This window comes from Esox lucius, chromosome 19, assembly GCF_011004845.1.
Source record: "Esox lucius isolate fEsoLuc1 chromosome 19, fEsoLuc1.pri, whole genome shotgun sequence".
Classification (NCBI taxonomy): Eukaryota; Metazoa; Chordata; class Actinopteri; order Esociformes; family Esocidae; genus Esox; species Esox lucius.
In genome coordinates, this window is record NC_047587.1 from 1,134,216 (window position 1) to 1,160,989 (window position 26,774).

The following is a 26,774-nucleotide window of genomic DNA, read 5'->3' on the forward strand; positions in this document are numbered from 1 at the left end:
GTAATATGTCCATGCCTGTTTTTGTGATTATTATTTTGGCTGGACTCAGTCCTTTGTTTATCCTTGTTTTGAAAACGAAATAGCGTTACTGGGTATATTGAACAATGGGCTGATGACAATGTTGTATTTAAGTGATAATTTACAAAGATCTGGTTGTATTCACATTATCAAGTAGAAAAACCAAACATGTACTTTGCCTCAAGTAGCAAGCCCCAGTTTAGTCCAACATGAGAACTAGTGTCTATACTGAATACGAATGTGTCTTTGTCTTCTTTAGACACAGGGGTGATCCATAAGATTTTGGAGGATGGCTGTAAAGCTTTCATCATCTCTGAGATCCATCTATCCAACCACTCTGCTGTGATCAGATCAATGAAGCTAGACTCCAAAAAGGTAATCTGATCATGTTATATGGTGGCCTCAACCAGGGGTCATGTTATATAGAGCCCTAAACCAGGGGTCATGTTATATGGAGGCCTCAACCAGGGGTCATGTTATATGGAGGCCTCAACCAGGGGTCATGTTATATAGAGGCCTCAACCAGGGGTCATGTTATATAGAGGCCTCAACCAGGGGTCATGTTATATAGAGCCCTAAACCAGGGGTCATGTTATATGGTGGCCTCAGCCAGGGGTCATGTTATATAGAGGCCTCAACCAGGGGTCATGTTATATAGAGCCCTAAACCAGGGCTCATGTTATATGGAGGCCTCAACCAGGGGTCATGTTATATAGAGCCCTAAACCAGGGCTCATGTTATATGGAGGCCTCAGCCAGGGGTCATGTTATATGGAGGCCTCAGCCAGGGGTCATGTTATATAGAGGCCTCAACCAGGGCTCATGTTATATACAGGCTGCAGCCAGGGGTCATGTTATATACAGGCCTAAACCAGGGGTCATGTTATATAGAGGCCTCAACCAGGGGTCATGTTATATAGAGCCCTAAACCAGGGGTCATGTTATATGGTGGCCTCAGCCAGGGGTCATGTTATATAGAGGCCTCAACCAGGGCTCATGTTATATACAGGCTGCAGCCAGGGGTCATGTTATATACAGGCCTAAACCAGGGGTCATGTTATATAAAGGCCTCAACCAGGGGTCATATTATATAGAGGCCGCAGCCAGGGGTCATGTTATATTAAACTCAGCAAAATAAGAGTTTAATTGAGGAAATATGACCCATGTATGAAGTCAAAGTGATTTTATGTGATTGTTTGTGATTGTGATTAAGGTATTCATTTATTGTTTAGAAAATACAGCCTCTTTTTGGCCATTAATGTGTCACAAATTCCTATCATTCTGTTGTGATCCTCTGAACCCCATGTGCCATTTATCTGATCAGCGTGGTTATTTCAAAATAAAAGATTAATAACGTATGAGTTTTCTACTGGGTAGATGTTTTACTGTGATCCAACATCTCTGTGTCCGATCTCAGAGGAAGCTGGTGGTGGGGTTCTCGGAGCAGATCTCCTCTCTGGACCTCCAGAGCTGTCAGGAGTACAACGGGTCCTGTGCCGCCTGTGTCCTGGCCAGGGACCCCTACTGCGCTTGGGTCCAGTCTGCATGCAGACCCACCAGCCCGTAAGCATAACCATGTTTGGCTCCTACTCAACTTAGTAACCAAGCAGAAGCAGGGCTTCTGAATTTAATTAAACTTATTTAATGGCTGACTTTGGAGAAAAACACAAACAGAACAGATTTAAAGCTGGTCTCTGCACCATCACACAGTGTCAGTGCTTAAATTGGCCTTTATTTCCCAGAGAGTTGTATTTTTATTTAGTGTATCTACACGGATATAACCTTGTTATTAATCTTTTGTTGTTTTACAGAATGGTGTGCTGATAATGACTGACGTTGGTTTTTATTTTTTCCCATAGGGGAGGCATTCAAAATATCCATGAAGGACAAATTAATGTGTGCCTTAAAACAGAAGAAAATACAACAACTGAAGGTATTTGTGACTGTAGATGTATATTGAAAACTATTGAATTATTTTTAATAAGTTGGGCAGCACATATCTTTACAATTAAATGTTCATGAATTTTGTTTGTAAAATAGAATTGTTCTCAACACCTCACCTGGTTTAACAAAGTCGCAACCAATTTCTCCAGAACCAAAGAAGCCCAACACCAACCGGGTCAGACGTGGTGCCAAGTCCTTCTTTCACTCCCAACCCCCCAAGCTCATCTCCGACGCCCAGTCCTCCTCTCCCTATACCTTGGGTCCGTTTGTCCACTCTGTCCCCCTGGGCGTACCCTTCTACCTGGCATGCCCCATCGACTCCTACCACGCCCAATACACCTGGGAGAACCTGGGCCAGACACGGCCTTGTCTCCAGCTGCAGGCAAGCTGCCTCTACCTAATCCCATCGATGCAGACGGAGCATTATGGGGAATACCAGTGTGTGTCTCGGGAACTGGACTATACCAAGGTTGTGAGAGTGGTCCACGTAACACAGCTCCTCAGCAGCCCTGAACACAGCCCTGACCCCAGCCCTGACCCTAGCCCTGACCCTAGCCCTGCCCCTGCCAGAACTGGCCGACCTCTACTGAAATCTGCGAGACCCATCATCAATCTTGTGGACACTATGAACAAGGTCTACAATGCAGCAACATGCGTTGTTGAACTGCCTGGATGGACTGTTTCCTGTGCAGCAGTGGCCGTCCTCATGCAGCTCCTGCAGTAGAGCTGCATGTCTGCGTGCTACCTTTAGGTTTCAAGTGGAAGGCTGAAAGCTGGATATGGGCCATGTTCATTAAGGCAAACCGTAACAAAACATTTTATCTGGTCTAAAGTAGTGCACTATTAATCAGTGTGTTTTTTTGAGTCCTTCTTATATCAGCAGTTGTCAAAACTTGCTTCTTTGATACCCAGTCTAAAACCCCAAAGAGCAAAGGACCATCACGTAGAAGCATGTGGAAAAGCACCTGGTATGACTGGAACCTGAAGGGTTGTCCACATGTAGGTGCTTGGTATGCAGTCAGACACCAGAGCAATTAGCACCTGTCTCATACAAATCCTAATGATCTGTTATAGCATTCACAGCAACAGAAGAAACACAATGTCCCCCTCACTCATTGACCCTCTCTTTGACTTTTGCTAGTGATTACTGTCTTTGACTGGTTCAGCATCTAGTGATTCAACAAGGCCAGTCACTAGAGGCTAAGCGATTTGTGTTCCAACATTTTCACTAAGCTGCCCAAAGTCCACTCCTGTAAGCTCACAGTGAGTCTTTAGGCCACAGAGCAGGTGGGCATGGCCGTGCCGGTTCGGGAGGAGAGGACTGTGGGAGTCGTGGTTCTTGGAATGGTAGGGTGGAGGAGGCAGACTGGAGATACGGGAGAAGGATTTAGCAGATAGAAGAAATGTTAGGATTGAGGAGGAGAGAGCAGTTGGCCAGAGTGAACAAGTGTTGCAGTGGTGTAAGACATTTGAGGGAGCTGGAGGAGGTGGAGGAGAGAGAGGGTGGAGGAGGTGGAGGAGAGAGAGAGAGGGTGGAGGAGGTGGAGGAGAGAGAGGGTGGAGGAGGTGAAGGAGAGAGAGGGTGGAGGAGGTGGAGGAGAGAGAGGGTGGAGGAGGTGGAGGAGAGAGAGGGTGGAGGAGGTGGAGGAGAGAGAGGGTGGAGGAGGTGGAGGAGAGAGAAAGCCACAACAAGACAAAAATGTGGTCAGACGACTGGATTGGGGTAGTGGTTAGACTAGTTGACAGCATCTGGGAAAGATTAGACCAAGGGTAGTGCCTGCTTTGTGAGTGGGAGTTGACAGGCTTAGGGTGAGGTCAACAGTACTGGGAAACAAAACGAGAAATGACTTAAAGGGAGATGTTGGAAGTTTGAAGTCACCCAGTGATATCACTGGTGACAGATGAATGGTGACCGTCTGGGAATAAATAAATGGAAAAGTCACATGTGAGCCAAAAGGAAGAGATCCTGACAAAATGCTCTTAGGCTATAGAAAAACACATAGATGAAGAGATGGCCAGAGTAGCAGTAGGTGTAACAGCTGTGAAATTGTTAGTCAGTGCTGTGGTTGGCTCCAGTAGCTTCAGTTACATTTTGCTCTGAGGCTTTTGGAGGGCGATGCTAATGATTCTTCAGGGATGACATTTGTCTTTGTGTTCAGAGGTTTGCTGGTTCAAGCCTCACATTGGGAGGAAGGAGCGAAGCAGTTAGATAGGGTTAGTACTCGCCACCCTTTTAACCATGGGCGCTTAGCTAAAGCAGTTCTAAATATGGCCTGCCTACCCAAAGTGACAGAAAATCCTTTGGTGGATGTTTTTTTAATTATTCCAAATAAGAATTTACAGAATTATTATTTTCTTTTACAAAACCTTCCTCGAATATTAAGCCTCCTATTTATTACCAAGGTCCAGCAAATGACTGTAATAATAGTCCTTAAAGTGTTTCATGGACTCCCCAGCCTTTTGGAACCCCTATTTTCCTGCTAAGCCTCAGTTAGTGGCATGTCACCTGAGAAGTGGCACAGACCAGCAACTCTCTGGCCCCAACCCTAAAGAGCTGCTGTAGCTGTCAGGAAGTGAGGAAAGGGTGGGGGGTCTCCTGGGGGAAACGATGAGGAGTTCCTGTTAGAAATGGCTTTGGAAGTTCACTGTTATTTAGGACAATGATATTTTGACAGAAAATGAAAGTAGTTGCCAAGGTTCCAGCCTTGAATGGGGTGCTTGCTGTCACGTGGTTAGAACCTACTAGCTGCCCAGGAGGAAGGCTCCCCATGATCTTCAACTCTCCCAGGAGTTGTTGATCCACTGGGAGTTGTTGTTATGAAACATGGCAGGGCATATATACAAATAGATAAGATGAAGTCAGGGAGAATGGAGTGACATCAGTATGTTGTAACAGATTATAAGGATGATAGAGAAACAGGATGTTCTTTCAAAATATTTATTTTAAGTGTTTCCTGACAGAAGTAATATAGCGTAGCACTCCTGTAGCACAACAACCTTTCTCCATGATAGTCTCTGCTTCCTGTAGCATTAATCCATAAATAATCAAAATAAGGACAACTATTTGCTAATATAATTTATTTTTCTACTACATGCATATCATTGGTTACTATTGTATTTTGCTTGCCTATTTAAAATCCTGCTAACTTATCTGTAAAGTATTTATATTTTTCAAAACATTCCTTTTTAGAGCTTTCCTTTAATTATTGTTATTTATTCTACATGTCATTACAGTGTTTTAAAGCACTGGTGTATGTTTTTAAACTTAATGTGAAGTAAATTGTGATGCACACAGATATAGGGAAGTATGATATGCTCCTTTTTTGCAGGTGGGTTTAATATCATGATCTGTAATATCCATTATCATCACAATGTCTCTGAGAAGCATTATTCAGTCCATCATAGAGTAAGACACTATGGTGGAGGTAAACTTAATAAGTAATGTTAGTCAGTTTAACACACTGGTAAATGGTATCTAGCGACCGCTGAAACATGTAATGCCGTGGCGTAGTGGTTAAAGACAGTGCCTCTCATGTGGAAGACCTAAGTTTGAATCTATTGAGAGCAACGACATTTATTAATTATTTCTGGTAGATTCCATGATTCTCTCGTCTTTTCACTTTATGAAAAAGTTAGTTATCGTTGCCTTTGTTGATGGTTATTGTATAAATGTCATTCACGAAAGAAGTATATTGTTTTGACATGAAAGAGAAAATACGTTCTTGCCATTAAATGAAATAGCTTTGGCAGACTCAGTAGCAATTGCTCAATTCTTATGACTATTCCAGTAAGTTAGCAGATAAGGGTAAAGCTTATTACTGTCTAATACGCTGATAAAACGGCCAGTGGCAAACGCAATACATAGACGCTATTTGTGGTGGAGGTAAACTTTGTAAGAAACGTTAGTCAGTTTAACTGTATTAATGTCATTCACAAATGGGTAATTAACTATTAAAACGACCAGTGGCAAAAGAGGATTTGTTCAGGATAGAGACAAGAGGCTATACTGACACCCAGCAAGTGTACAGCTCTGTGGTGTCGTGGTTAACGACACAGCCTTTCACATGGGTGACCCGGGTTTTGAATCTTGAGATGGCAATACATTCTATTGCAGGCTGGCGGAACTAGGTTTGCCTGGTTTCTTGTTTGGTTGTCCCTTTGATGGAATACTCATTTTGATGAGGTGGTTCTCCAGGGATGGTTGGTCATGTAGAGGCTACAGCACACCTCGATGCCACATAACGGCTTCTTGTCAAAGTGTACTGGACAGCTCCTTTTAAGGACTTGTCGATTTCTGTCACTTTTGTCACTTCCTTACCCAGTGCTGATTGTCTGACTCTTTCTGTCCGGTTTAGTCTGAACACACACGCAGCGCTGGAGCCAAATTGTTGTTGACTGCAATACCACTGAATTAGGCCTAATGAAAACCATGCGTCATGGAGACTTGGTGAGCTACAAAACCTACCCTGTCCTCAGGCCTGTCCTCAGGTCTGTCCTCAGGTCCCCACTGGAAGACTATGTCAACACACCTGGTAAATTCAAACGTTTTGTGTAAATGAAACAGGAGTTTTCAACAGAAAGTCCCGGTAGAATGGTAGATGATACCCTTCTGGATTGACTAGTCCAGTAGTAAATGTTTTGCAGGTATTGTTGCATGTTTCTCCAACTTCGTCTTTGCCATCCAGTAAAGCTCTGTTCACATCCGCTTACAGTGTCTGGATTCTACCTGCATTCTTAGACAGCTGTAACAGATTTTGGGCATAATTTGTGTAAATAGATATGATGACAGGATGCGGATGATGTTCAGCAGACCGTTTTAAGAAGGCTTGAAATGCATGGAGTGGTTCTCTTATTGCCTCAAAAGTCTGACTGTCTAGTGCCTGGCCCACCTCCAATACCACACCTAAACCAGGATCAGGGAACTAATCCGGATGACGGCACCTAGGAGAGGAAACACACCGACCTGACCAGACTACACAGGGTTACACAACACCACTAAATAGACTAATTCCATGGGGCTCAGCTGGATCAGAGCAATCTGTCGTAAACAGTGATAAGACGGGAGTGGTTGTGACTCCTAATGACTGCTTCACTCCAGGACAACAACCTAACCAACCCCAGGTTTCTTATGTTGGAGAATACAGAAGCTGAGCCTGCGGACTCAGCATCCAGCTAAAAGGGAAATGGAAAAATGAACAAACTGACCTCCTGATTCTTTAAAGCACCTAGTTGAACCTGCAATACAATAATAAAATAAACACTTATTCAATGTTTCTGTTTTGGAGTTTCAGCTGTTTTTCTAGCTGGGAGTTTCTAATTCAAAGTGTTGCTGAACCGAAACAGGAAGCGCATCCCAAAAATTAAAGGGATAGTTCTAGATACATTTTTGGGTGAAATAACATCCTAAGCTGTTCTTAACACTGCATGATAAGGCCTGTTTCGTAGTGTGTCCATACAAGTAAAGATCTTGGTCATGGTAAAAGACCAATACAGAGAAGTCACGATATAAAACGATTTTAACCAGTCGTAACAAGTCAGCTCTGGACATTTCTGGAAACTCCTCAAACTTTGCACATGCAAATTAGTTGTTAACACTTGACTTTTGTCCTCATTCTAATTTCAACAGTTTACACTCAGCAGACAACCTAAAGTTAACAAGCTGTATACTTAAAGTGTTGTACTTTTGGACTATAGAAATAGTTCATTGAGTGAAATAACCCAGTAATTTTTAAATGTTGTATACTTGTATATAATTGAAATCAAATAATTGTATCAATTTTAACACACTGAAAAATATTTAGTACATTACATGGTTTTAAAATAATTTTGAAAGTGCAACAAAAGATGTTCCAAAATAATATTTTTATTGTTTACAAGTGTGTGGCTGTTAACCATGGCAACAAAGGAAGAATGAAATAACAAAGGAGTCATTGAATAAAAGCCTTTATAAAAATGCTGGTTGAGGATTCAGATTCACAAAATGGTTGATGTTAAATTGCAAAGTTCAAGAAACAATGTCAGCTGAACAATGGCAAGATCCTTGTTTGGATATAATAATGTGGCTGAATAAACATGGGTGGGGGGAGGAAAAAGAATGAGGGAAAAGGGAAAATATATATGAAATATCCTCATGTTTTTACTGGTGGACACTCGTTAAAGTCAAGGGCTGGAATCATGGCCAGTCACAATCTGTCCACTATTGATATGTTGTGACATAAACCGGCTTTGGAGTGTTGCGTAATTAAAGACGGTAGTTCTCACGACATTGGAAACATTCGTAAGAGGTGTCTAGATAACTAGGACTACGAAACAGGTACTTGGCGCAGTGTAAAGGCCCATGGAGTCGTTTTTCACAACAAGACCAAATTCAGCTCTGTCCCAAAATGGAATTAGCATTATTAGCTTTAATATTCATGAATTGAAACTGCGTCCTCAGCAACAAAAGCTGCATTGCAAGCTGAAACCTAATCCAAAACACTTCTAGAACTATAACTGGCAGTGTTGTTTACCTCAAAGACCTGACATTGGCCCTCATTTATCATTCTTGCGTAGAAACGGGCGTATATGTTGGCGTAAGATTTTGCTTACACTCCTCTCACCGCCTGATTTATGAAGCTGTGCGTACCTTTAAAATCCAGGTGTACGCAATACCTGCCCTTGATAAATGCCGCGGCTGAAAACGATCGTCATTAGAATAACACGCCCCTATATATTCAAGTCTCCGCTTCCCCCACGCCCTCATTTTACGCCATGGACACACGGAAGACGGCAAAAAAGAGAAACTTCTCTGACGTGGAGATTGAGACGATCACCAGGGAGGTAGAAAGAAATAAAATTGCTTTATTTGGCAGTTTAAAAAGTGGAATAAAAGGCGCCCACAATAACAAAATATGGACCCAAATTACGAGTGCTGTTAATAGTGTGGGGGTTGAGAAGCACACTCCAGCAGAGGTAAGAATGTTTTATTGCTTAATACAAGTTAAGCATGAGTTTTCTTTATTGCCTAATATAGACCGATCAAGTTAAGCATGAGTTTTCTTGTTTATTGTAGGTGAAAAAAAGTGGTCTGATTCAAAGATCGCCACAAAGAGGCGCGTCTCGGTACTAAAGAGGAGCCAGAGTCAGACTGGGGGAGGCCCACCGGATCCAAGTCTCCAGCTGACACCAAACGAGGAGCGTTATAAAGCTGTTCTTATAAAGCTGTTTGGATGAGCAAATGATCACAATGCATTTTACAGCACGCGTTTGAAACAATTAGCATTTAATTTCGTATCACGTCACATGTATTGGGGTGTTCAATAGTGATGATGATGATGTGATGTGGAGTACCATTCATTCACATTAATAATTGCCTGACAATTTGTAATATTCGTCTTATTATTTTATGATTTTTATTATTAATTTTATTGTTATTTAGAAGAATGTCATTATTATTATTATTTAAAAGAAGAATGTCATTTTTATTATTTTGTCAAATTATATTTTGGTCATTAAAAGCCTTTTATTATTGAACCCAGTCCGTGCGCAACTGCCGGGCCTAACCCTGAAACGTCATGTAAAGCGCACAGGCTCGCATCTGAAGGAATACATATAAATCAAATGCTTTGGTAAAGTCACACAAATTTAACATTGAAGTCCATGTTGCACAAAAATAAACACTGAAGTTTATAATTATGTTGTTGTTTTTTTTACAGTGGGTCATAATATATCATATCTTTTAGTTTGTCAGTGCGTTAGGATTTTTTTTTCTGCGCATTTCCGCACTAACTCAAAACGTGCGTACACCACCTCCTGAGCTGGCGTAGGATTTGAGAGTGCCGTACGCCAACGTCCATATTGATAAATCTCAAAGTCACCGTGGTTTTGGGTGTACGCCAGGTGTATGCTGGAAATTTGGTGTACGCACTTTTGATAAATGAGGGCCATTGTGTTCCTCAAAATAATGTTTTCACTGTCGATATACAGCTCCAGAAAGAAATTAAGGGACCACTGAACCTTTTTCTTCCCTTTCCAAAAAAGTCCAAAAGCAATGTTTTGAGTGAGAAACAGAAGGTTTAAAATTAAGAGACCAGAGCAAATTGAACGCTTCTGATCCTCACTCAAAACTTTCCTCTTCACCTTTTTTGGAAAGGACAAAAGGGCCTTCAAGAACTACTCAAGTCAAGTGTTATATCACCCAAACATAAACCTAGGCCAAACTATCCCTTTAATCAGTACTGATGGATTGACTCACAAGCCTTTATAACTGTGTGTAAAGGGTAAAATTGTTTAAACACACACAATGTAGAAATCCACAGCTGTTAATCACTACAAGCACAAGCACACAGCTGATCATATTAACTCGTCACTGCTGTTAAATCGTAGCGACCGCATTAGTAAAAACATTTTAGTCTGGAGCTCTAAATAAATAATGAGGTTGTAGAAATGACATTGTGAAATGACAGCAGCATTAGTTTTCTTGTGTGTGAAGCCTGAGCCCCATGGGATGTGTCCTGGATAGGGTAGGTCAGTGTGGGCTGTACCCTGACTGTGAAGCCTGAGCCCCATGGGATGTGTCCTGGATAGGGTAGGTCAGTGTGGGCTGTACCCTGACTGTGAAGCCTGAGCCCCATGGGATGTGTCCTGGATAGGGTAGGTCAGTGTGGGCTGTACCCTGACTGTGAAGCCTGAGCCCCATGGGATGTGTCCTGGATAGGGTAGGTCAGTGTGGGCTGTACCCTGACTGTGAAGCCTGAGCCCCATGGGATGTGTCCTGGATAGGGTAGGTCAGTGTGGGCTGTACCCTGACTGTGAAGCCTGAGCCCCATGGGATGTGTCCTGGATAGGGTAGGTCAGTGTGGGCTGTACCCTGACTGTGAAGCCTGAGCCCCATGGGATGTGTCCTGGATAGGGTAGGTCAGTGTGGGCTGTACCCTGACTGTGAAGCCTGAGCCCCATGGGATGTGTCCTGGATAGGGTAGGTCAGTGTGGGCTGTACCCTGACTGTGAAGCCTGAGCCCCATGGGATGTGTCCTGGATAGGGTAGGTCAGTGTGGGCTGTACCCTGACTGTGAAGCCTGAGCCCCATGGGATGTGTCCTGGATAGGGTAGGTCAGTGTGGGCTGTACCCTGACTGTGAAGCCTGAGCCCCATGGGATGTGTCCTGGATAGGGTAGGTCAGTGTGGGCTGTACCCTGACTGTGAAGCCTGAGCCCCATGGGATGTGTCCTGGGAAGATCGGGAACGTTTAGCCCTCACAGCTGCACATCTGTTGTCGGTTAGTTATTGGACCTTGAACCCTGTTAGGGTTTGTCTGTGAACAGCTCTGAGGATTGGTACAGGAAGCTGTGTTTTTATATTGTTCCAAGATTCGGAGATGCTCAGTTTTAAACAAAGAAGACCACTGAGTTTAACTGACATTGATTTAGTTTGCATTTATGATAATGTGTTCAATCAATTCGTTTTTCTCATCTGCTAGCACATTTCCTAAATGTGTACTACATTTTCTCAAGAGACTGTGCCTTCAAATTTGCTGAAAAGCAAATACATTCATTCTGCTGAATACCTTTTATACATGGGTGAAAGCAATTGAAAATACTTTTATAAAAAAGTTATTACACTTTTTCACAACTGCTATCACACAAACACACTTCTCAAAAATCACAACATACAGTGCTGCTTGAAAATATGTGAAATTGAATCTCATAAAATCCTTATCTAAACCTCAAATCGTAATTACAACATTTCAAACAAAGGACTCAAACAAAAACATATTATATATTTTAAATGTAAAATTAACAAAAGTGGTTAATTTGTTCATTTCACAGAAACTCAGATTTCATGTGTGCAACCATATGTGAACATTTCCTGCTACGCTATTGGGATAATGTTCTGTTGGTTGTTGGGTTTTCAACAAACATTGCGGTTTTGATTGTGACCAAAAATGTCAATTTTGGACTCATCTGGACTAATTTCTTTGAAACTTTCAGGTCTGTCTCTGGCAAAGTTAAGACGGGCAGTTTGGTTCTTTTCTGAGAGCAGAGGTTTCTTCCCAGCAACCCTCCCAGAAATGCCATTTGGATTTACTGTTGTTCTTATTGAACAGTAACCTGAGATGCAGCAAGGGAGGTCTGAACATCTCCATGTTGTGTTTGGGTTGGCATTTACCTGATTTATTATGTTTCTTCTGGCTCTTGAATATATTTTGGACGGCGTCCACTTCCAGGCCAAGTGGCTGTCATTACACATATACAGTAAATGCCCTCTATTTGTAAATTATTTGCCTCAAAGTGGACTGAAGGAGGTCAAATCTTCTTGAGATGGTTGCATAGCCAGACTGATGTGTGCTTATTGCCCTCTTCTGTCCTCTGAGATCTCCTTTCCTTTCTGCATGATTTGTTTTGCATTCACCTGAATGGGATACACCAAACTGACCATTTTTCTTGTCTCTATTTATTAGAGATCCAGACAAACTCTTTCCCTAACATCCATCCTTTGATTGGTTCTTTTGGCACTCAATTATTTACTCACCTGGTTCTACTCACCTATGTGATTTAAGGCAGGTGCTATTTGCACCCAAGTGTCCATAGCCCACTATGATATTTGCACCCAGGTGTCCATAGCCCACTATGACATAGAACTTGTGTATGAGCTTAAATGAAATTTCTTTCACTTTATTTGTTTCTGCTGTAAAGACCAGATTTTTTCCAATTAAGGTTAACAAACAGATTATTCCAAAAGGAAATAACAGGAGGAACAGATATCACATTCTTACGAAATAAAGATCTTATTTTATAGTTTTTAGCTTTCAACTGAGAAAAACAAGTTTGACCCACAGGAGTATCACAAGTTTTAGGAAAGGATGTAGTAGATACTGGGGAGGAGTAATTACAGTTTTTAAAAAGCATACATAAGCCAGAAGGAATAACACCCATTACAGTAGCAAATTATTTTGGGGTTATTGGTATGTGGTATTCTGAAAGAAATTCTGAATATCTGAACAAAAGACCTTGTTTATTAAACAACTGCTCTACCAAAAATAAACCATTACTGAACCAAGTGTCATAAAATCGAGACTTATTCTTGAATAAAATGTTCTTTTTGTTCCATCTCTGAGGTGAAAAGTTATGTTTATAAAGTAGTGCCCATGCTAAGAGAACCTGATGATGAAAGTTGGAGAGTTTGATAGGGAGTTTGGATACATCATAATTACACAATAAGAGAAAATGAATGCCACCAAGTTGTGAAAAAACAAGTTGAGGAATAACATTCCAGATAGAAGATGGTTTGGCTAGGTACCGATTCAGCCAATTAATTTTAAATGTATTATTGAGAGAATCAAAATCAATAAAATTCAAACCACCACTATTATAAGAGTTTAATACGACTGACTTTCTCATATAATGAGATTTATTTTTCCATAAGAATTTTATTAAAACCTCATTAATTAATTTAGAAGTGGTCTTGTCCACAAAAAGAGACTGGGCTGCATAGGCCAGTCGAGACAGACCATCTGCTTTAGTGAGCAGTGTTCTACCTTTTAACGACAGGTCTCTTTTTTTTTGGTAATAATTTTTTGGTAATAATAGGTTTGAAGTTTATTGAACATCTACATTCATCTTTAGCAAATTGTATACCTAAATATGTTACCCTATTTTTAACAGTAATACCCTCATATTGCTTCATTTATTTGGTTGGGTGTAAATAGGCGATTAGGCGCCGCGTGTGACTATTCTCATCTAAATGAAAATAGACACTCCGTTGATGGCACCAATCCAACTTGGGGTTCACTTTTGCACATGCACTAATTATTTTAAGATGTTGCTTAATGGGATGTAATTTCCTCTAAACCAACATATGGGATTGATTGGTAACTATAAACCTGATCAGTGTCTTGTGAGCAACATTACCATACCATACCATCTTCTTCCGCTTATCCGGGGCCGGGTCGCGGGGGCAGCAGTCTAAGCAGGGATGCCCAGACTTCCCTCTCCCCAGACACTTCCTCCAGCTCTTCCGGGGGGACACCGAGGCGTTCCCAGGCCAGCCGGGAGACATAGTCCTCCAGCGTGTCCTAGGTCTTCCCCGGGGTCTCCTCCCGGTGGGACGGGACCGGAACACCTTCCCAGGAAGGCGTTCCGGAGGCATCCGAAACAGATGCCCAAGCCACCTCAGCTGACCCCTCTCGATGTGGAGGAGCAGCGGCTCTACTCTGAGCTCCTCCCGGGTGACCGAGCTTCTCAACCTAAGGGATCGCCCAGCCACCCTGTGGAGAAAGCTCATTTCGGCCACCTGTATCCGGGATCTTGTCCTTTCGGTCATGACCCAAAGCTCATGACCATAGGTGAGAGTAGGAACGTAGATTGACCGGTAAATCGAGAGCTTCGCCTTGCGGCTCAGCTCTTTCTTCACCACGACAAACCGATACATCAACCGCATTACTGCAGAAGCTGCACCGATCAGTCTGTCAATCTCCCGTTCCTTCTTTCCCTCACTTGTGAACAGGACCCCTAGATACTTAAACTCCTCCACTTGAGGCAGGCACTCTCCACCAACCTGAAGTGGGCAAGCCACCCTTTTCCGACTGAGGACCATGGCCTCGGATTTGGAGGTACTGATTTTCATCCCCACCGCTTCACACTCGGCTGCAAACCATCCAAGTGCATGCTGAAGGTCCTGGCTTGAAGGGGCCAACACGACAACATCATCCGCAAAGAGCAGAGACGAAATTGTGTGGTCCCCAAACCTGACACCCTCCGGCGCCTAGAAATTCTGTCCATAAAAATTACGAACAGAACCGGTGACAAAGGGCAGCCCTGCCGGAGTCCAACATGCACAGGGAACAAGTCTGACTTACTGCCGGCAATGCGGACCAAGCTCCTGCTTCGGTCGTACAGGGACCTGACTGCCCTTAGCAAGGGACCCAGGACCCCATATTCCCGAAGCACCCTCCACAGGATGCCGCGAGGGACACAGTCGAATGCCTTCTCCAAATCCACAAAACACATGTGGATTGGTTGGACAAACTCCCATGAACCCTCCATCACCCTATAGAGGGTATAGAGCTGGTCCAGTGTTCCACGGCCTGGACGAAAACCACACTGTTCCTCCTGAATCCGAGGTTCTACTATCGGCCGTATTCTCCTGTCCAGAACCCTGGCATAGACTTTCCCGGGGAGGCTGAGAAGTGTGATCCCCCTATAGTTGGAACACACCCTCCGGTCCCCCTTCTTAAAAAGAGGGACCACCACCCCGGTCTGCCATCCCAGAGGCACTGTCCCCGACTGCCACGCGATGTTGCAAAGGCGTGTCAGCCAAGACAGCCCCACAACATCCAGAGACTTGAGGTACTCAGGGCGGATCTCATCCACCCCCGGTGCCTTGCCACCGAGGAGTTTCTTAACCACCTCTGTGACTTAAGCCCAGGTGATGGACGAGTCCACCTCTGAGCCCTCCTCCTCTGCTTCCTCAATGGAAGACGTGACGGCGGGATTGAGGAGATCCTCGAAGTACTCCTTCCACCGCCCGACGACATCCCCAGTTGAGGTCAACAGCTGCCCACCTCTACTGTAAACAGCGTTGGTAGGGCACTGTTTCCCTCTCCTGAGGCGCCGGATGGTTTGCCAGAATCTCTTCGAGGCCAGCCGATAGTCCTTCTCCATGGCCTCACCGAACTCCACCCAGGCCCGAGTTGTTGCCTCCACAACCACCCGGGCTGCAGTCCGCTTGGACTGTCGGTACCCGTCAGCTGCCTCAGGAGTCCCACAAGCCAACCAGGCCTGATAGGACTCCTTCTTCAGCTTGACGGCATCCCTTACTTCCGGTGTCCACCACCGGGTTCGGGGATTGCCACCTCGACAGGCACCGGAGACCTTACGGCCACAGCTCCGAGCGGCCGCTTCGACAATGGCGGTGGAGAACATGGTCCACTCGGACTCAATATCTCCAGCCTCCCTCGGGATCCAGTCGAAGCTCTGCCGGAGGTGGGAGTTAAGGATCTCTCGGACAGGAGACTCTGCCAGACGTTCCCAGCAGACCCTTACAATACGCTTGGGCCTGCCGAGTCTGTCCAGCTTCTTCCCCCGCCATCGGATCCAACTCACAACCAGGTGGTGATCAGTTGACAGCTCCGCCCCTCTCTTCACCCGAGTGTCCAAGACATACGGCCGCAGGTCAGATGAAACGACAACAAAGTCGATCATCGACCTGCGGCCTAGGGTGTCCTGGTGCCACGTGCACTGATGGACACCCTTATGCTTGAACATGGTGTTCGTTATGGACAAACTGTGACTAGCACAGAAGTCCAATAACTGAACACCGCTCGGGTTCAGATCAGGGGGGCCGTTCCTCCCAATCACGCCCCTCCAGGTGTCACTGTCGTTGCCCACGTGGGCGTTGAAGTCCCCCAGTAGAACGATAGAGTCCCCAGTCGGAGCACTTTCCAGCACCCCTCCCAGAGACTCCAAGAAGGTTGGGTACTCTGCACTGACGTTCGGCCCGTAGGCACAAACAACAGTGAGAGACCTATCCCCAACCCGTAGGCGCAGGGAAACGACCCTCTCGTTCACCGGGGTAAACTCCAACACATAGCGGCAGAGCTGGGGAGCTATAAGCAAACCCACACCAGCCCGCCGCCTCTCACCATGGGCAACTCCAGAGTGGTGAAGAGTCCATCCTCTCTCAAGGAGTGTGGTTCCAGAGCCCAAGCCGTGCGTAGAGGTGATCCCGACTACCTCTAGTCGGAACCTCTCAACCTCACGCACGATCTCAGGCTCCTTTCCCGCCAGCGAGGTGACGTTCCACGTCCCTAGAGCTAGTTTCCGTGTCCAGGGATCGGGTTGTCTAGGCCCCCGCCTTCGACTGCCGCCCGATCCTCTCTGCACTGGCCCCTTATGGTCCCTCCTGTGGGTGGTGAGCCCACGGGAGGGCGGCCCCATGTCGCTCGTTCGGGCTGGGCCCGGCCGGGCCCCATTGGGAAAGGCCCGGCCACCAGGCGCTCGCGAACGAGCCCCAACCCTGGGCCTGGCTCCAGGGTGGAGCCCCGGCTGCGCCATGCCGGGCGACGTCACAGGACACAAAATCTTTTTCATCATTAAGGGGTTTTTGAACGTTTCATTAATGAAATGAAAATTAGGAAAAAAAATACATTGAGCTTATTAATTGTTTAAGAAAATGTACCTCTCAAAACATTGACAACAATTCATATATGATCATATCTAAGAGTGATTTCAATAAAAAGTGGGTATTAATGTAACGAGGACGCGCATGGAGGACGCGCGCCACCCCTCCCGACATGGTGTTCGGCGCGCGTCATCGCCGGCCTTCTAGCCACGCCGCTCCTCCTCCCACGGCACTGTCCTGTCTTGTTATTGCACACACCTGGTGTCCATTCCCTCATTAGATCGCATATATAAGTTCCTGTGTTTCTGGCTGTCTTTGTGTGGTATTGTTCTATGTGCGGTGTACGTTTGTATCTGAGCTGTCTGCACGCTTGTTTTGCGCCTGTGCGCCTGAGAGTTACGCGTGCTTTTGTTAATATATCTATTGCTATTTGAAACTACCTCCCTGCGTTGGCTCCTTATTTCACGCACCTACACCGGTTACAGAATACCACACCGTCGAATGGAGTCAGCGGGGAGCGACCTGATTCTGCAGCATGGGACCATGATCGCGTCCCTGGGGGAGGCCGTGACGGAGATGGTCCACGCTATGCGGCGGTTGGAGGCGAGGCTGCCATCTGAGCAGCAACCCCCGACACAAGACCCGGCTGGAGTGCCCCTGCCATCGTCTCCACCGTCGCCGAGGAGGACCATACAGCTGAGCCTTCCCCAGGGATTCGGCGGGGACGCTGCCCAGTGCTCCGGGTTCCTGCTCCAGTTGGAGCTCTACTTTGCCTCCCTCAGCCCTCACCCGGGGGATAGGGAGAAGGTCTCGGCCCTTGTCTCCTGCCTGAGGGGCAAGGCGTTGGACTGGGCCAACTCCGTTTGGTCCACTAACGGGCCGGAGTTGGCCCATTACGGGGCGTTCGTCGGCCTCTTCCGGGCCGTGTTCGATCACCCGCCCGACGGCAGGGAGGTCGGCGAGAGCGTCTCGTGCACCTGAGGCAGGGGACAAGGAGCGTACAGGCCTTCGCCCTGGAGTTCAGGACCCTGGCGGCGGGGTCGGGCTGGAACGACAGGGCACTTATTGATCATTTCCGGTGCCACTTACGGTCTGATGTCCGTAGGGAGCTGGCATGCCGGGACGCCATGTTGACATTCGACCAGCTCGTCGACATGGCGATCCGGCTAGACAATCTGCTAGCCACCCGCGGACGCACCGGGAATGATCAGCCTCCTCCGGTACACCCTGTCGCCGGACCTGAACCCATGGAAGTGGGAGGCGCCGCACGTAGGGAGACGGTGCGGTCTAGGGAGTGTTCCTTTTGTGGGAGGAAGGGACACTCTGCCTCCTACTGTTTCCAACGAGAGAGGGTCGAGCGGAGGAAGCCTGACACCCCTACACTGAGTCAGGTGAGTAGACCACACACACTGTCAGGGCTCTCTGCGAAGCACATGACACTTTTGGTGGCCTTCCCTGATTTTCCTGCTAACTCTCAGTGTAAGGCGCTTGTAGACTCAGGCGCAGCTGGGAATTTTATGGACAGCGGTTACGCACGGAAACTGCGCATTCCGCTGGTGCCATTGTCTCAACCTAGGTCCATTACGGGCTTAGACAGCAAACCACTAGGCACTGGTCTCGTTAAGCACGTCACGGTCCCTATCACGATGACCGTACAGCACGCCCACACTGAACTCATCGAATTCCATGTTATCCACTCACCTGCTTTCCCTGTGGTGCTGGGTCTTCCCTGGTTGTCGGTACACAACCCGACTATTTCCTGGTCGCAGAGAGTTTTGACGGGGTGGTCTCAGGGGTGTCAGGAGAGGTGCCTAGGTGTTTCCGTAGGTGCGACCTCGGTGGAAAGTCCAGACAATGTCTCCACAGTGCGCATACCCCCGGAATATGCCGATTTAGCGCTGGTCTTTTCTAAGGCCATGGCAAGTCGTTTGCCACCACATCGGCCCGGAGATTGTGCTATAAATCTAAAGGGGGACGCTGTGCCGCCTTATTGTCATGTGTATCCCCTGTCGCAGGCTGAGACGGCAGCGATGGAGACCTATGTAGCCGAATCCCTGCGGCAGGGGCAGATCCGCCGTTCCACCTCGCCCGCCTCCTCGAGTTTCTTTTTCGTGAGGAAGAAGGATGGGGGTTTGCGTCCGTGCATTGACTACAGGGCGTTAAACAAACTGACGATCCGGTACTCAAATCCTATCCCCCTGATTTCCCAATATATTGAGTCAATGCATGGGGCGCGCTTCTTCACGAAACTGGACCTCCGGAGTGCGCACAATTTGGTGAGAATCCGAGAGGGAGACGAGTGGAAAACCGCCTTCAGCACCACCACAGGTCACTACGAATACCTGGTGATGCCGTATGGGTTAATGAATGCCCCGGCAGTGTTTCAGTCCTTTGTGAACGATGTGTTTAGGGACATGCTGGGGCGCGGAGTTGTGGTTTACATTGACGACATCCTCGTGTATTCCGCTACGCGTGCTGAGCATGTGTCTCTCGTTCGCAGGGTGCTGAGGCGGCTGTTGGAGCATGGCTTGTACGCTAAAGCAGAGAAGTGCGCGTTCTTCCAGCGAGCCGTCTCCTTCCTCGGGTTTCGAATTTCCGCCGATGGGGTGGAAATGGAAGTTGATCGTGTGTCAGCCGTGCGTAATTGGCCCGTTCCTACCACGGTTAAGGCGGTTCAGCGGTTTATTGGGTTTGCCAATTTCTACCGTAGGTTTATACGGGGCTTCGGCAAGGTAGCAGCTCCTATCACTTCCTTATTGAAGGGTGGGCCGAGCCAGATCACCTGGACGGCCGAGGCAGACGAGGCATTTCGCACCCTTAAGAGAATGTTCACCTCTGCCCCGGTTTTGGCTCACCCCGACCCGTCACTGCCGTTCATAGTGGAGGTGGATGCCTCTGAGGTTGGGATAGGTGCTGTGTTGTCCCAACTATCAGGTACCCCTCCTAAGCGTCGCCCCTGCGCTTTTTACTCGCGGAAGCTCAGTGAGGCAGAGCGCAACTATAGCGTCGGTGATAGGGAGCTGTTGGCTGTGTTTAGCGCCTTGACTGTTTGGAGACATTGGCTCGAAGGAGCGAGACACCCGTTTGTAGTCTGGACCGACCACCGAAACCTGGAGTATATCCGGGCGGCGAGGAGACTGAACCCTCGTCAGGCCAGGTGGCCGTTGTTTTTCACCCGGTTTGATTTCACGCTGTCATACGTGCCGGGTACGAAAAACGCCAAGGCAGACGCACTGTCTCGGTTGTGTGACGCGGGTGTGAGGCGGGTAGATGAGACACCGATTCTGCCCGCCTCGTGCATTGTGGCGCCGGTTCTGTGGGACGTGGACGCGGACCTTCAGCGGGCGTTGCGTGGCGATCCTGGGCCTCCTGGGTGTCCTGCGGGTCGTCAGTACGTCCCGCTGGATGTCCGTGACCGTCTCATTTACTGGGCCCACACGTCCCCTTCCACGGGTCACCCAGGCATAGACCCTACGGTGCGCTGCCTTACCGACAAGTACTGGTGGCCTGGCCTGGCTAAGGATGTGAGAGTGTACGTGTCCTCCTGTTCAGTGTGCGCTCAGTGTAAGGCACCTAGACACCTTCCGGCAGGTAAGTTACATCCTTTGCCCGTTCCACAACGACCATGGTCTCACCTGTCCATTGACTTTTTGACTGATCTACCCCCCTCACTAGGCAACACCACGATCCTGGTTGTTGTGGACCGGTTCTCAAAGGCCTGCCGGTTCCTTCCTCTCCCTGGTCTCCCGACGGCCCTGCAGACCGCGGAGGCTCTTTTCACCCATGTCTTCCGGCACTACGGGGTGCCGGAGGACATTGTTTCTGACCGGGGCCCTCAGTTCACGTCTCGGGTCTGGAAGGCCTTTATGGGCCGGTTGGGGGTCTCGGTCAGCCTCACCTTCCGGGTTCCACCCCGAAGCTAATGGGCAGGTGGAGCGTGTGAACCAAGACCTGGGGAGGTTCCTACGGTCTTATTGCCAGGACCGGCCGGGGGAGTGGGCGGAGTTCCTGCCCTGGGCAGAGTATGCTCAGAATTCACTCCGCCACTCCTCCACTTCCTTGACCCCTTTCCAGTGCGTCCTGGGGTACCAGCCGGTCTTGGCACCATGGCAGAGCCAGCCCGAGACCGGGGCTCCGGCGGTGGACGACTGGTTCCGGCGCGCCGAGGACACCTGGTCCGTAGCTCATCGGCACATCCGGCGCGCCGGTGCTCGCCAGAAGTCTGCTGCCGACCGCCGGCGCAGCGACGCCCCGGTCTACACAGTGGGCGACCGGGTCTGGCTCTCGACCCGGAACCTCCCTCTCCGCCTGCCCTGCCGGAAGCTGGGCCCGCGGTTTGTGGGGCCGTTCAAAGTCCTGAGGAGAGTGAACGAGGTAACCTACAAGTTACAACTTCCCCCTGATTACAGGATTAATGCCTCGTTCCATGTGTCTCTCCTCAGGCCGGTGGTGGCTGGTCCCCTCCAGCAACCTGAGGTGCGGGAGGTCCCTCCGCCCCCTCTGGACATCGAGGGGGGCCCGGCGTACTCTGTCCGTTCCATCCTCGACTCGAGGCGCCGGGGGGGGGGCCTGCAGTACCTGGTGGAGTGGGAGGGGTACGGCCCGGAGGAGCGTTGCTGGGTGCCGGCGGTGGATGTTCTTGATCCGGAGCTCCTCGCCGACTTCCATCGTCGGCGCCCTGATCGTCCTGCGCGGCGTCCTCCGGGTCGGCCCCGGGGCCGGCGGGGGCGCGCTGCCGGAGCCGCGCGTCGAGGGGGGGGTACTGTAACGAGGACGCGCATGGAGGACGCGCGCCACCCCTCCCGACATGGTGTTCGGCGCGCGTCATCGCCGGCCTTCTAGCCACGCCGCTCCTCCTCCCACGGCACTGTCCTGTCTTGTTATTGCACACACCTGGTGTCCATTCCCTCATTAGATCGCATATATAAGTTCCTGTGTTTCTGGCTGTCTTTGTGTGGTATTGTTCTATGTGCGGTGTACGTTTGTATCTGAGCTGTCTGCACGCTTGTTTTGCGCCTGTGCGCCTGAGAGTTACGCGTGCTTTTGTTAATATATCTATTGCTATTTGAAACTACCTCCCTGCGTTGGCTCCTTATTTCACGCACCTACACCGGTTACAATTAAAACACGTTCCAAGGGTAAAATTCAGAAAATGCTAATAACTGAATATGGAATACATGTTGCCTCATAGCTCATAAACTATTGAATATTCCAAGAGAAAGCAATGTAGGAAATGTTCAGGAGAATGTGTAGAGTAAGACAAACCTGTCTAATCATGGGGAATGGTGTGCTACATTTAGGCGAATTATTTTACAAATTACATATTGACTCATACGGAAAAAACGGTTCTATATGCCTCAGTGAATGTATTGTAGGAAATGTTCAGGAGACTCTATAGAGTAATTTTATGCAAAAGAATCTAGGGGCACTGTGTATTTGCAATTGTTGCAGGCATATATGGAATAATGACAAAGATACATGTTTCACTACATATTTTCAATCTATAATTTTAATGGTAGGTATATCTGTACAGTGATCGCCCAGCCACCCTGTGGAGAAAGCTCATTTTGGCCGCCTGTATCCGGGATCTTGTCCTTTCTGTCATGACCCAAAGCTCATGACCATAGGTGAGAGTAGGAACTTAGATTGACCGGTAAAACAATTGCACTGATCAGGTTTAACAATAAAAATCCAGAAAAACTTATTCTAGTTTACTAACAAAATAACAAACAGAGTTTTGGAGGGGCATTGTGTGCTACATCCAGCAACACTATATTTTCCACCCACTCCTTAGCCTGAAATGCACTGTAATATACTTTACTTGGGATACAGATATCCTCATACAGCAAAAATGCATCTACATGCCTGACTGAGCCATGTTTGACAGTCGATCCTGTTGGAACGGTCTTGGTCTTCTCTGATTCAGACTTGAGCCAGTTGATGACGTTCTTGGTCATCTTCGACCCCATTCTTACTTCCACCAGATGGTCGGATCTTACCAGATGTTGTGTCCAGCATGGAGTTGATGGCCTGTTTCTTGGTGCCTGCCACCACAACCTTCACAGTGCTGTCCGCTCTACCAAGGTCGTTGACAGCCGAACAGCTGTAATTCCCGTCCTCCTTCTTACTCATTCTCGGGATGATCAGGGTGCCATTCTGAAAGACCAGAAACCGACCGTTGGTGGTTTTATCATTGACGGGCAAGTCACTCTGCTCGTTGACCACGGAGGGCAAGTTGAATGTAAACTTCTGGTTACCCCCGTTCACCACCTCCCAGCTGACCTCTGGTTTGGGGTTGGGGTTGCCCTTAATCTCACAGTTCAGAATCACCATGAAGCCCTCATATAGCTCTGTGTTGTCAAGTTTAGGCTGGTAGGTGATGGACACTGTTGGGGCCCTGCAGTCCAGCTTGGGTATTTTGGTCACCAGGGCCCCTTTCAGATGTTCAGGGGCCTCACAGACGATAGAGTCCTGCTCTGGAACAGAGATCTTAGATTCACTGATCCAGTCTCTCAGCCACTCCAGATTGCAGGAGCAGGTGAATGGGTTGTTGTAGATCTGAAGGTGAGACATGGAGCTTAGAGAGCTGAAGGTCCCCTGGACTATGGTTGTGAACTTGTTGTTGTTGATCCTCAGGGACCTCAGGTCTTTGAGAGTGGAGAAGGCGTCTTTAGGCAGGTTGATCATCTCGTTGTTGTTCATCTTGAGGAGCTGAAGGACGGTGAGCTTAGCCAGGTCCTCCCAGGGGAAGTTGATAATCTTGTTGTAGCTGAGGTCCAAGTTGCGAAGCTGGACAAGGGGGGCCAAGGTGTTCCTCTCGATGGTCACAATCTCATTGTGGGCAAGCCATAGAGAGGTCACCTGAAGAAGATACAGGATTAATCCCACATACAAACCCAGCTCATCAGATGTCAAATAATGAGATAATACCTACTGTTTAGCAGGCAAAATTACTTGCATTTAAATATGTTTCATATGATATATTTTTATATCAAATTATGAAGGCCCCACTGCAATTCCCCCCCAACCCTTATTTGAATGGATGGCCAAGAGAGAAAAGAAATGTACAATCCCTCATGTTGCAAGAGCAATGCTCTACAACATGATCCACACAGGAGCAAAAACACACCTGGGTGACGTTGATGAAGCTCTTGGCCTCCAGGTGTTTGATCTTGTTGGCAGAGAGAGACAGGGTGGTAACATTGGAAGGAAGTCCAACAGGAAGTAGCAGCAGGTCTTTGTAGGCACAGTCAGCAAACTGGTGGGTATATTTATCTGAACAGGTACAGGGTTCTGGACAACACTGGGTGAGGCCCAGCACAGACGTCCAGACCACCAGGACAGAGACCAGCCACAACGCCATGTTGGTCACCTGAGACCATATAGGGGATAGAATCAATCAATAAACTGTCAGGTTGTTGGTTCAAATCGCTGAGACCAAGTGAACAAAAGTGTTGTTGCCTTAAACAAGTCACATACCGAGTGTCTGCTGAATGAGAAAAATGTAAAATCACTAATTTATCCATCCTGTTCTTTAACATACAAAGGTAAAAACAGTAACATGTTTAAAACAGAAATGTTCACTACTACAATGCATTGAGACATCAGGACCCCAGGTGCTGAAAAAATGTAACATTGTAACAAATGTAACAAAATAACATTTATTAATGAGCTTGTGCAAATTGTAGCCTCTTTTTCCTATTTGTAGTGGAGATGAGTGGTACCCGGTGGGGTCTTCTGCTGTTCTAGCCCATCCGCCTCAAGGTTGTGCGTGTTGTGGCTTCACAAATGCTTTACTGCATACCTCGGTTGTAACGAGTGGGTATTTCAGTCAAAGCTGCTTTTCTATCAGCTTGAATCAGTCGGCCCATTCTCCTCTGACCTCTAGCATCAACAAGGCATTTTCGCCCACAGGACTGCTGCATAATGGATGTTTTTCCCTTTTCACACCATTCTTTGTAAACCCTAGAAATGGTTGTGCGTGAAAATCCCAGTAACTGAGCAGATTGTGAAATACTCAGACCGGCCCGTCTGGCACCAACAACCATGCCACGCTGAAAATTGCTTAAATCACTGTTGTGTCAGTTCTTGGGTACAATTAGATAATTGCATTAATGAAAAATTGAACAGGTGTTCCTAATAATCCTTTAGGTGAGTGTATATTATCTGGACAAAGCATCCACAAACTCTTATTTGCAAGCATGTCTATCTATAAAATACAATATTCTGACACAGCATACACAAGCCTTTTCAGTATTAAATGAAATACAAGCCCACATATTTCTGTCAAATATATTAACTTGTTGGGAAAGCCTGAAAAGCAACAAGTTCATAAAAAGCCTGTCTTGGACCTACCTGTTGTAGTAAATTACTTCTGCTTGTACCTCCAGTCCAAACATCAACTGCTGAACCTGGGCAACAAATGACCGAAATGGGCATTAACAAAAGTTGAATAACATGTCAATGACCGGACGACTATTTACAGTCTGGAGTAGGGACGGGCTTTGATCCAAACGTGCACATTGCCCTAACAGGCTGATGAACATGGTGGTGTCATCCCGGTATGAACTCAGGAAGGCAATAAAAACTGCTAAAATCCAATGCAGAGTCAAAGTAGAATCTCTCTACCTGGGCTCCAATACCAGGAACATGTGGAGTGGTCTGAGAACCATCACTGACTATAAAGGCAATACAGGCAGTGTGGGGGAAGTGCCAGCTTCTCTCCCAGAAAAACTGAAGCTCCTGGACCAGACAACATCTCAGGCGTTCTCAAGGTCTGTGCTGACCAACTGGCTGATGTCTTTACTGATATCTTCAACCTATCGCTACGTCAGTCAGTGGTCCCCACCTGCTTCAAAAAGTCCATCATTGTTTGTGTGCCAAAAAAGAAAAAAGTCATCTGCATGAATGACTACCGCCCTGTAGCACTCACATCAATCATCATGAAGTGCTTTGAGCAGCTAGCTAAAACACACATCACAGACTCCATGCCTGCAACACTTGACCCGCTACAGTTTGCCTACAGATAAAACAGATCCACAGAGGACGCCATTACTCCGACCCGCCACTCCGCACTCTCTCATCTGGACAAAAGGAACACATGTGAGAATGCTGTACATTGACTATAGCTCAGCCTTCAACACCATTGTGCCCCACAAGCTGGCGGTGAAGCTCAGGGATCTGGGTCTCGACCCCACTATGTGCAGATGGATCCTGAACTTCCTGATGGGCAGACCCCAGGTGGTGCAGATGGGCAACGCTACCTCCTCCTCACTGACTGAGTACTGGTTCCTCCCAGGGCTGTGTGCTGAGCCCGCTCCTGAACTCTGTCTTCACCCACGACTGCCTGGCAACTCGCGTCTCCAATACCGTTGTTAAGTGTGCTGACGACACCACCATCATAGGCCTGATCTCTGACAACAACGAGTCAGCCTATAGAGATGAAGTGAGGTCACTGACTTTGTGGGGTCAGGAAAACAACCTCCAGCTCAATATCAGCAAAACGAAGGAGAGGATTGTTGATCACAGGAAGCAGCGGTGGGGAAACCACGCCCCCATACACATCAATTGGTCTGCAGTAGAGAGAGTTCACAAAATCTGGTTCCTTGGTGTCAACATCAGCAATGACTTGACCTGGTCTCATCACTCTAAAGTCGTGGTGAAGGAGGCCAGGAAATGGCTCTTCTTCCTACGCCGATTAAGGAGATTTGGCAT

General features: G+C 47.4%; 2 protein-coding genes across 3 annotated transcripts in view; one reads left to right on the plus strand and one right to left on the minus strand.

The window, feature by feature from the left end:
• Window positions 1-3,488, plus strand: part of sema7a (semaphorin 7A) — a 26,444-nt gene extending 22,956 nt beyond the window's left edge. For both annotated transcript variants that reach the window (XM_029115225.2, XM_029115224.2), the window contains exons 11-14: window positions 278-393; window positions 1,435-1,580; window positions 1,877-1,950; window positions 2,111-3,488. In XM_029115225.2, the coding sequence (XP_028971058.2) occupies window positions 278-393; window positions 1,435-1,580; window positions 1,877-1,950; window positions 2,111-2,685 (911 nt within the window). In that variant the 3' untranslated portion in view covers window positions 2,686-3,488. The remainder of the gene's footprint in view (window positions 1-277; window positions 394-1,434; window positions 1,581-1,876; window positions 1,951-2,110) is intronic.
• Window positions 3,489-22,941: 19,453 nt separating this feature from the next.
• On the minus strand, window positions 22,942-25,468 carry LOC114828723 (immunoglobulin superfamily containing leucine-rich repeat protein-like). Its single transcript, XM_029115251.2, has 3 exons — window positions 25,416-25,468; window positions 24,190-24,432; window positions 22,942-23,921 (listed from the first exon to the last, which is right to left on the minus strand). The coding sequence occupies exons 2-3, from the start codon at window positions 24,421-24,423 to the stop codon at window positions 22,983-22,985; spliced, it is 1,173 nt and encodes a 390-aa protein (XP_028971084.2). The 5' UTR covers window positions 24,424-24,432; window positions 25,416-25,468; the 3' UTR covers window positions 22,942-22,982.
• Window positions 25,469-26,774: the final 1,306 nt, after the last annotated feature.

What these genes read in the sequence shown, in the direction of transcription:
- LOC114828723 (XM_029115251.2), bottom strand. Translation starts at nt 24,423, where the DNA reads ATGGCGTTGTGGCTGGTCTCTGTCCTGGTGGTCTGGACGTCTGTGCTG. An exon ending in GCTTCATCAACGTCACCCAG is followed by an intron (nt 23,922 to 24,189) that starts GTGTGTTTTTGC and finishes TATCTTCTTCAG; the next exon opens with GTGACCTCTCTATGGCTTGC.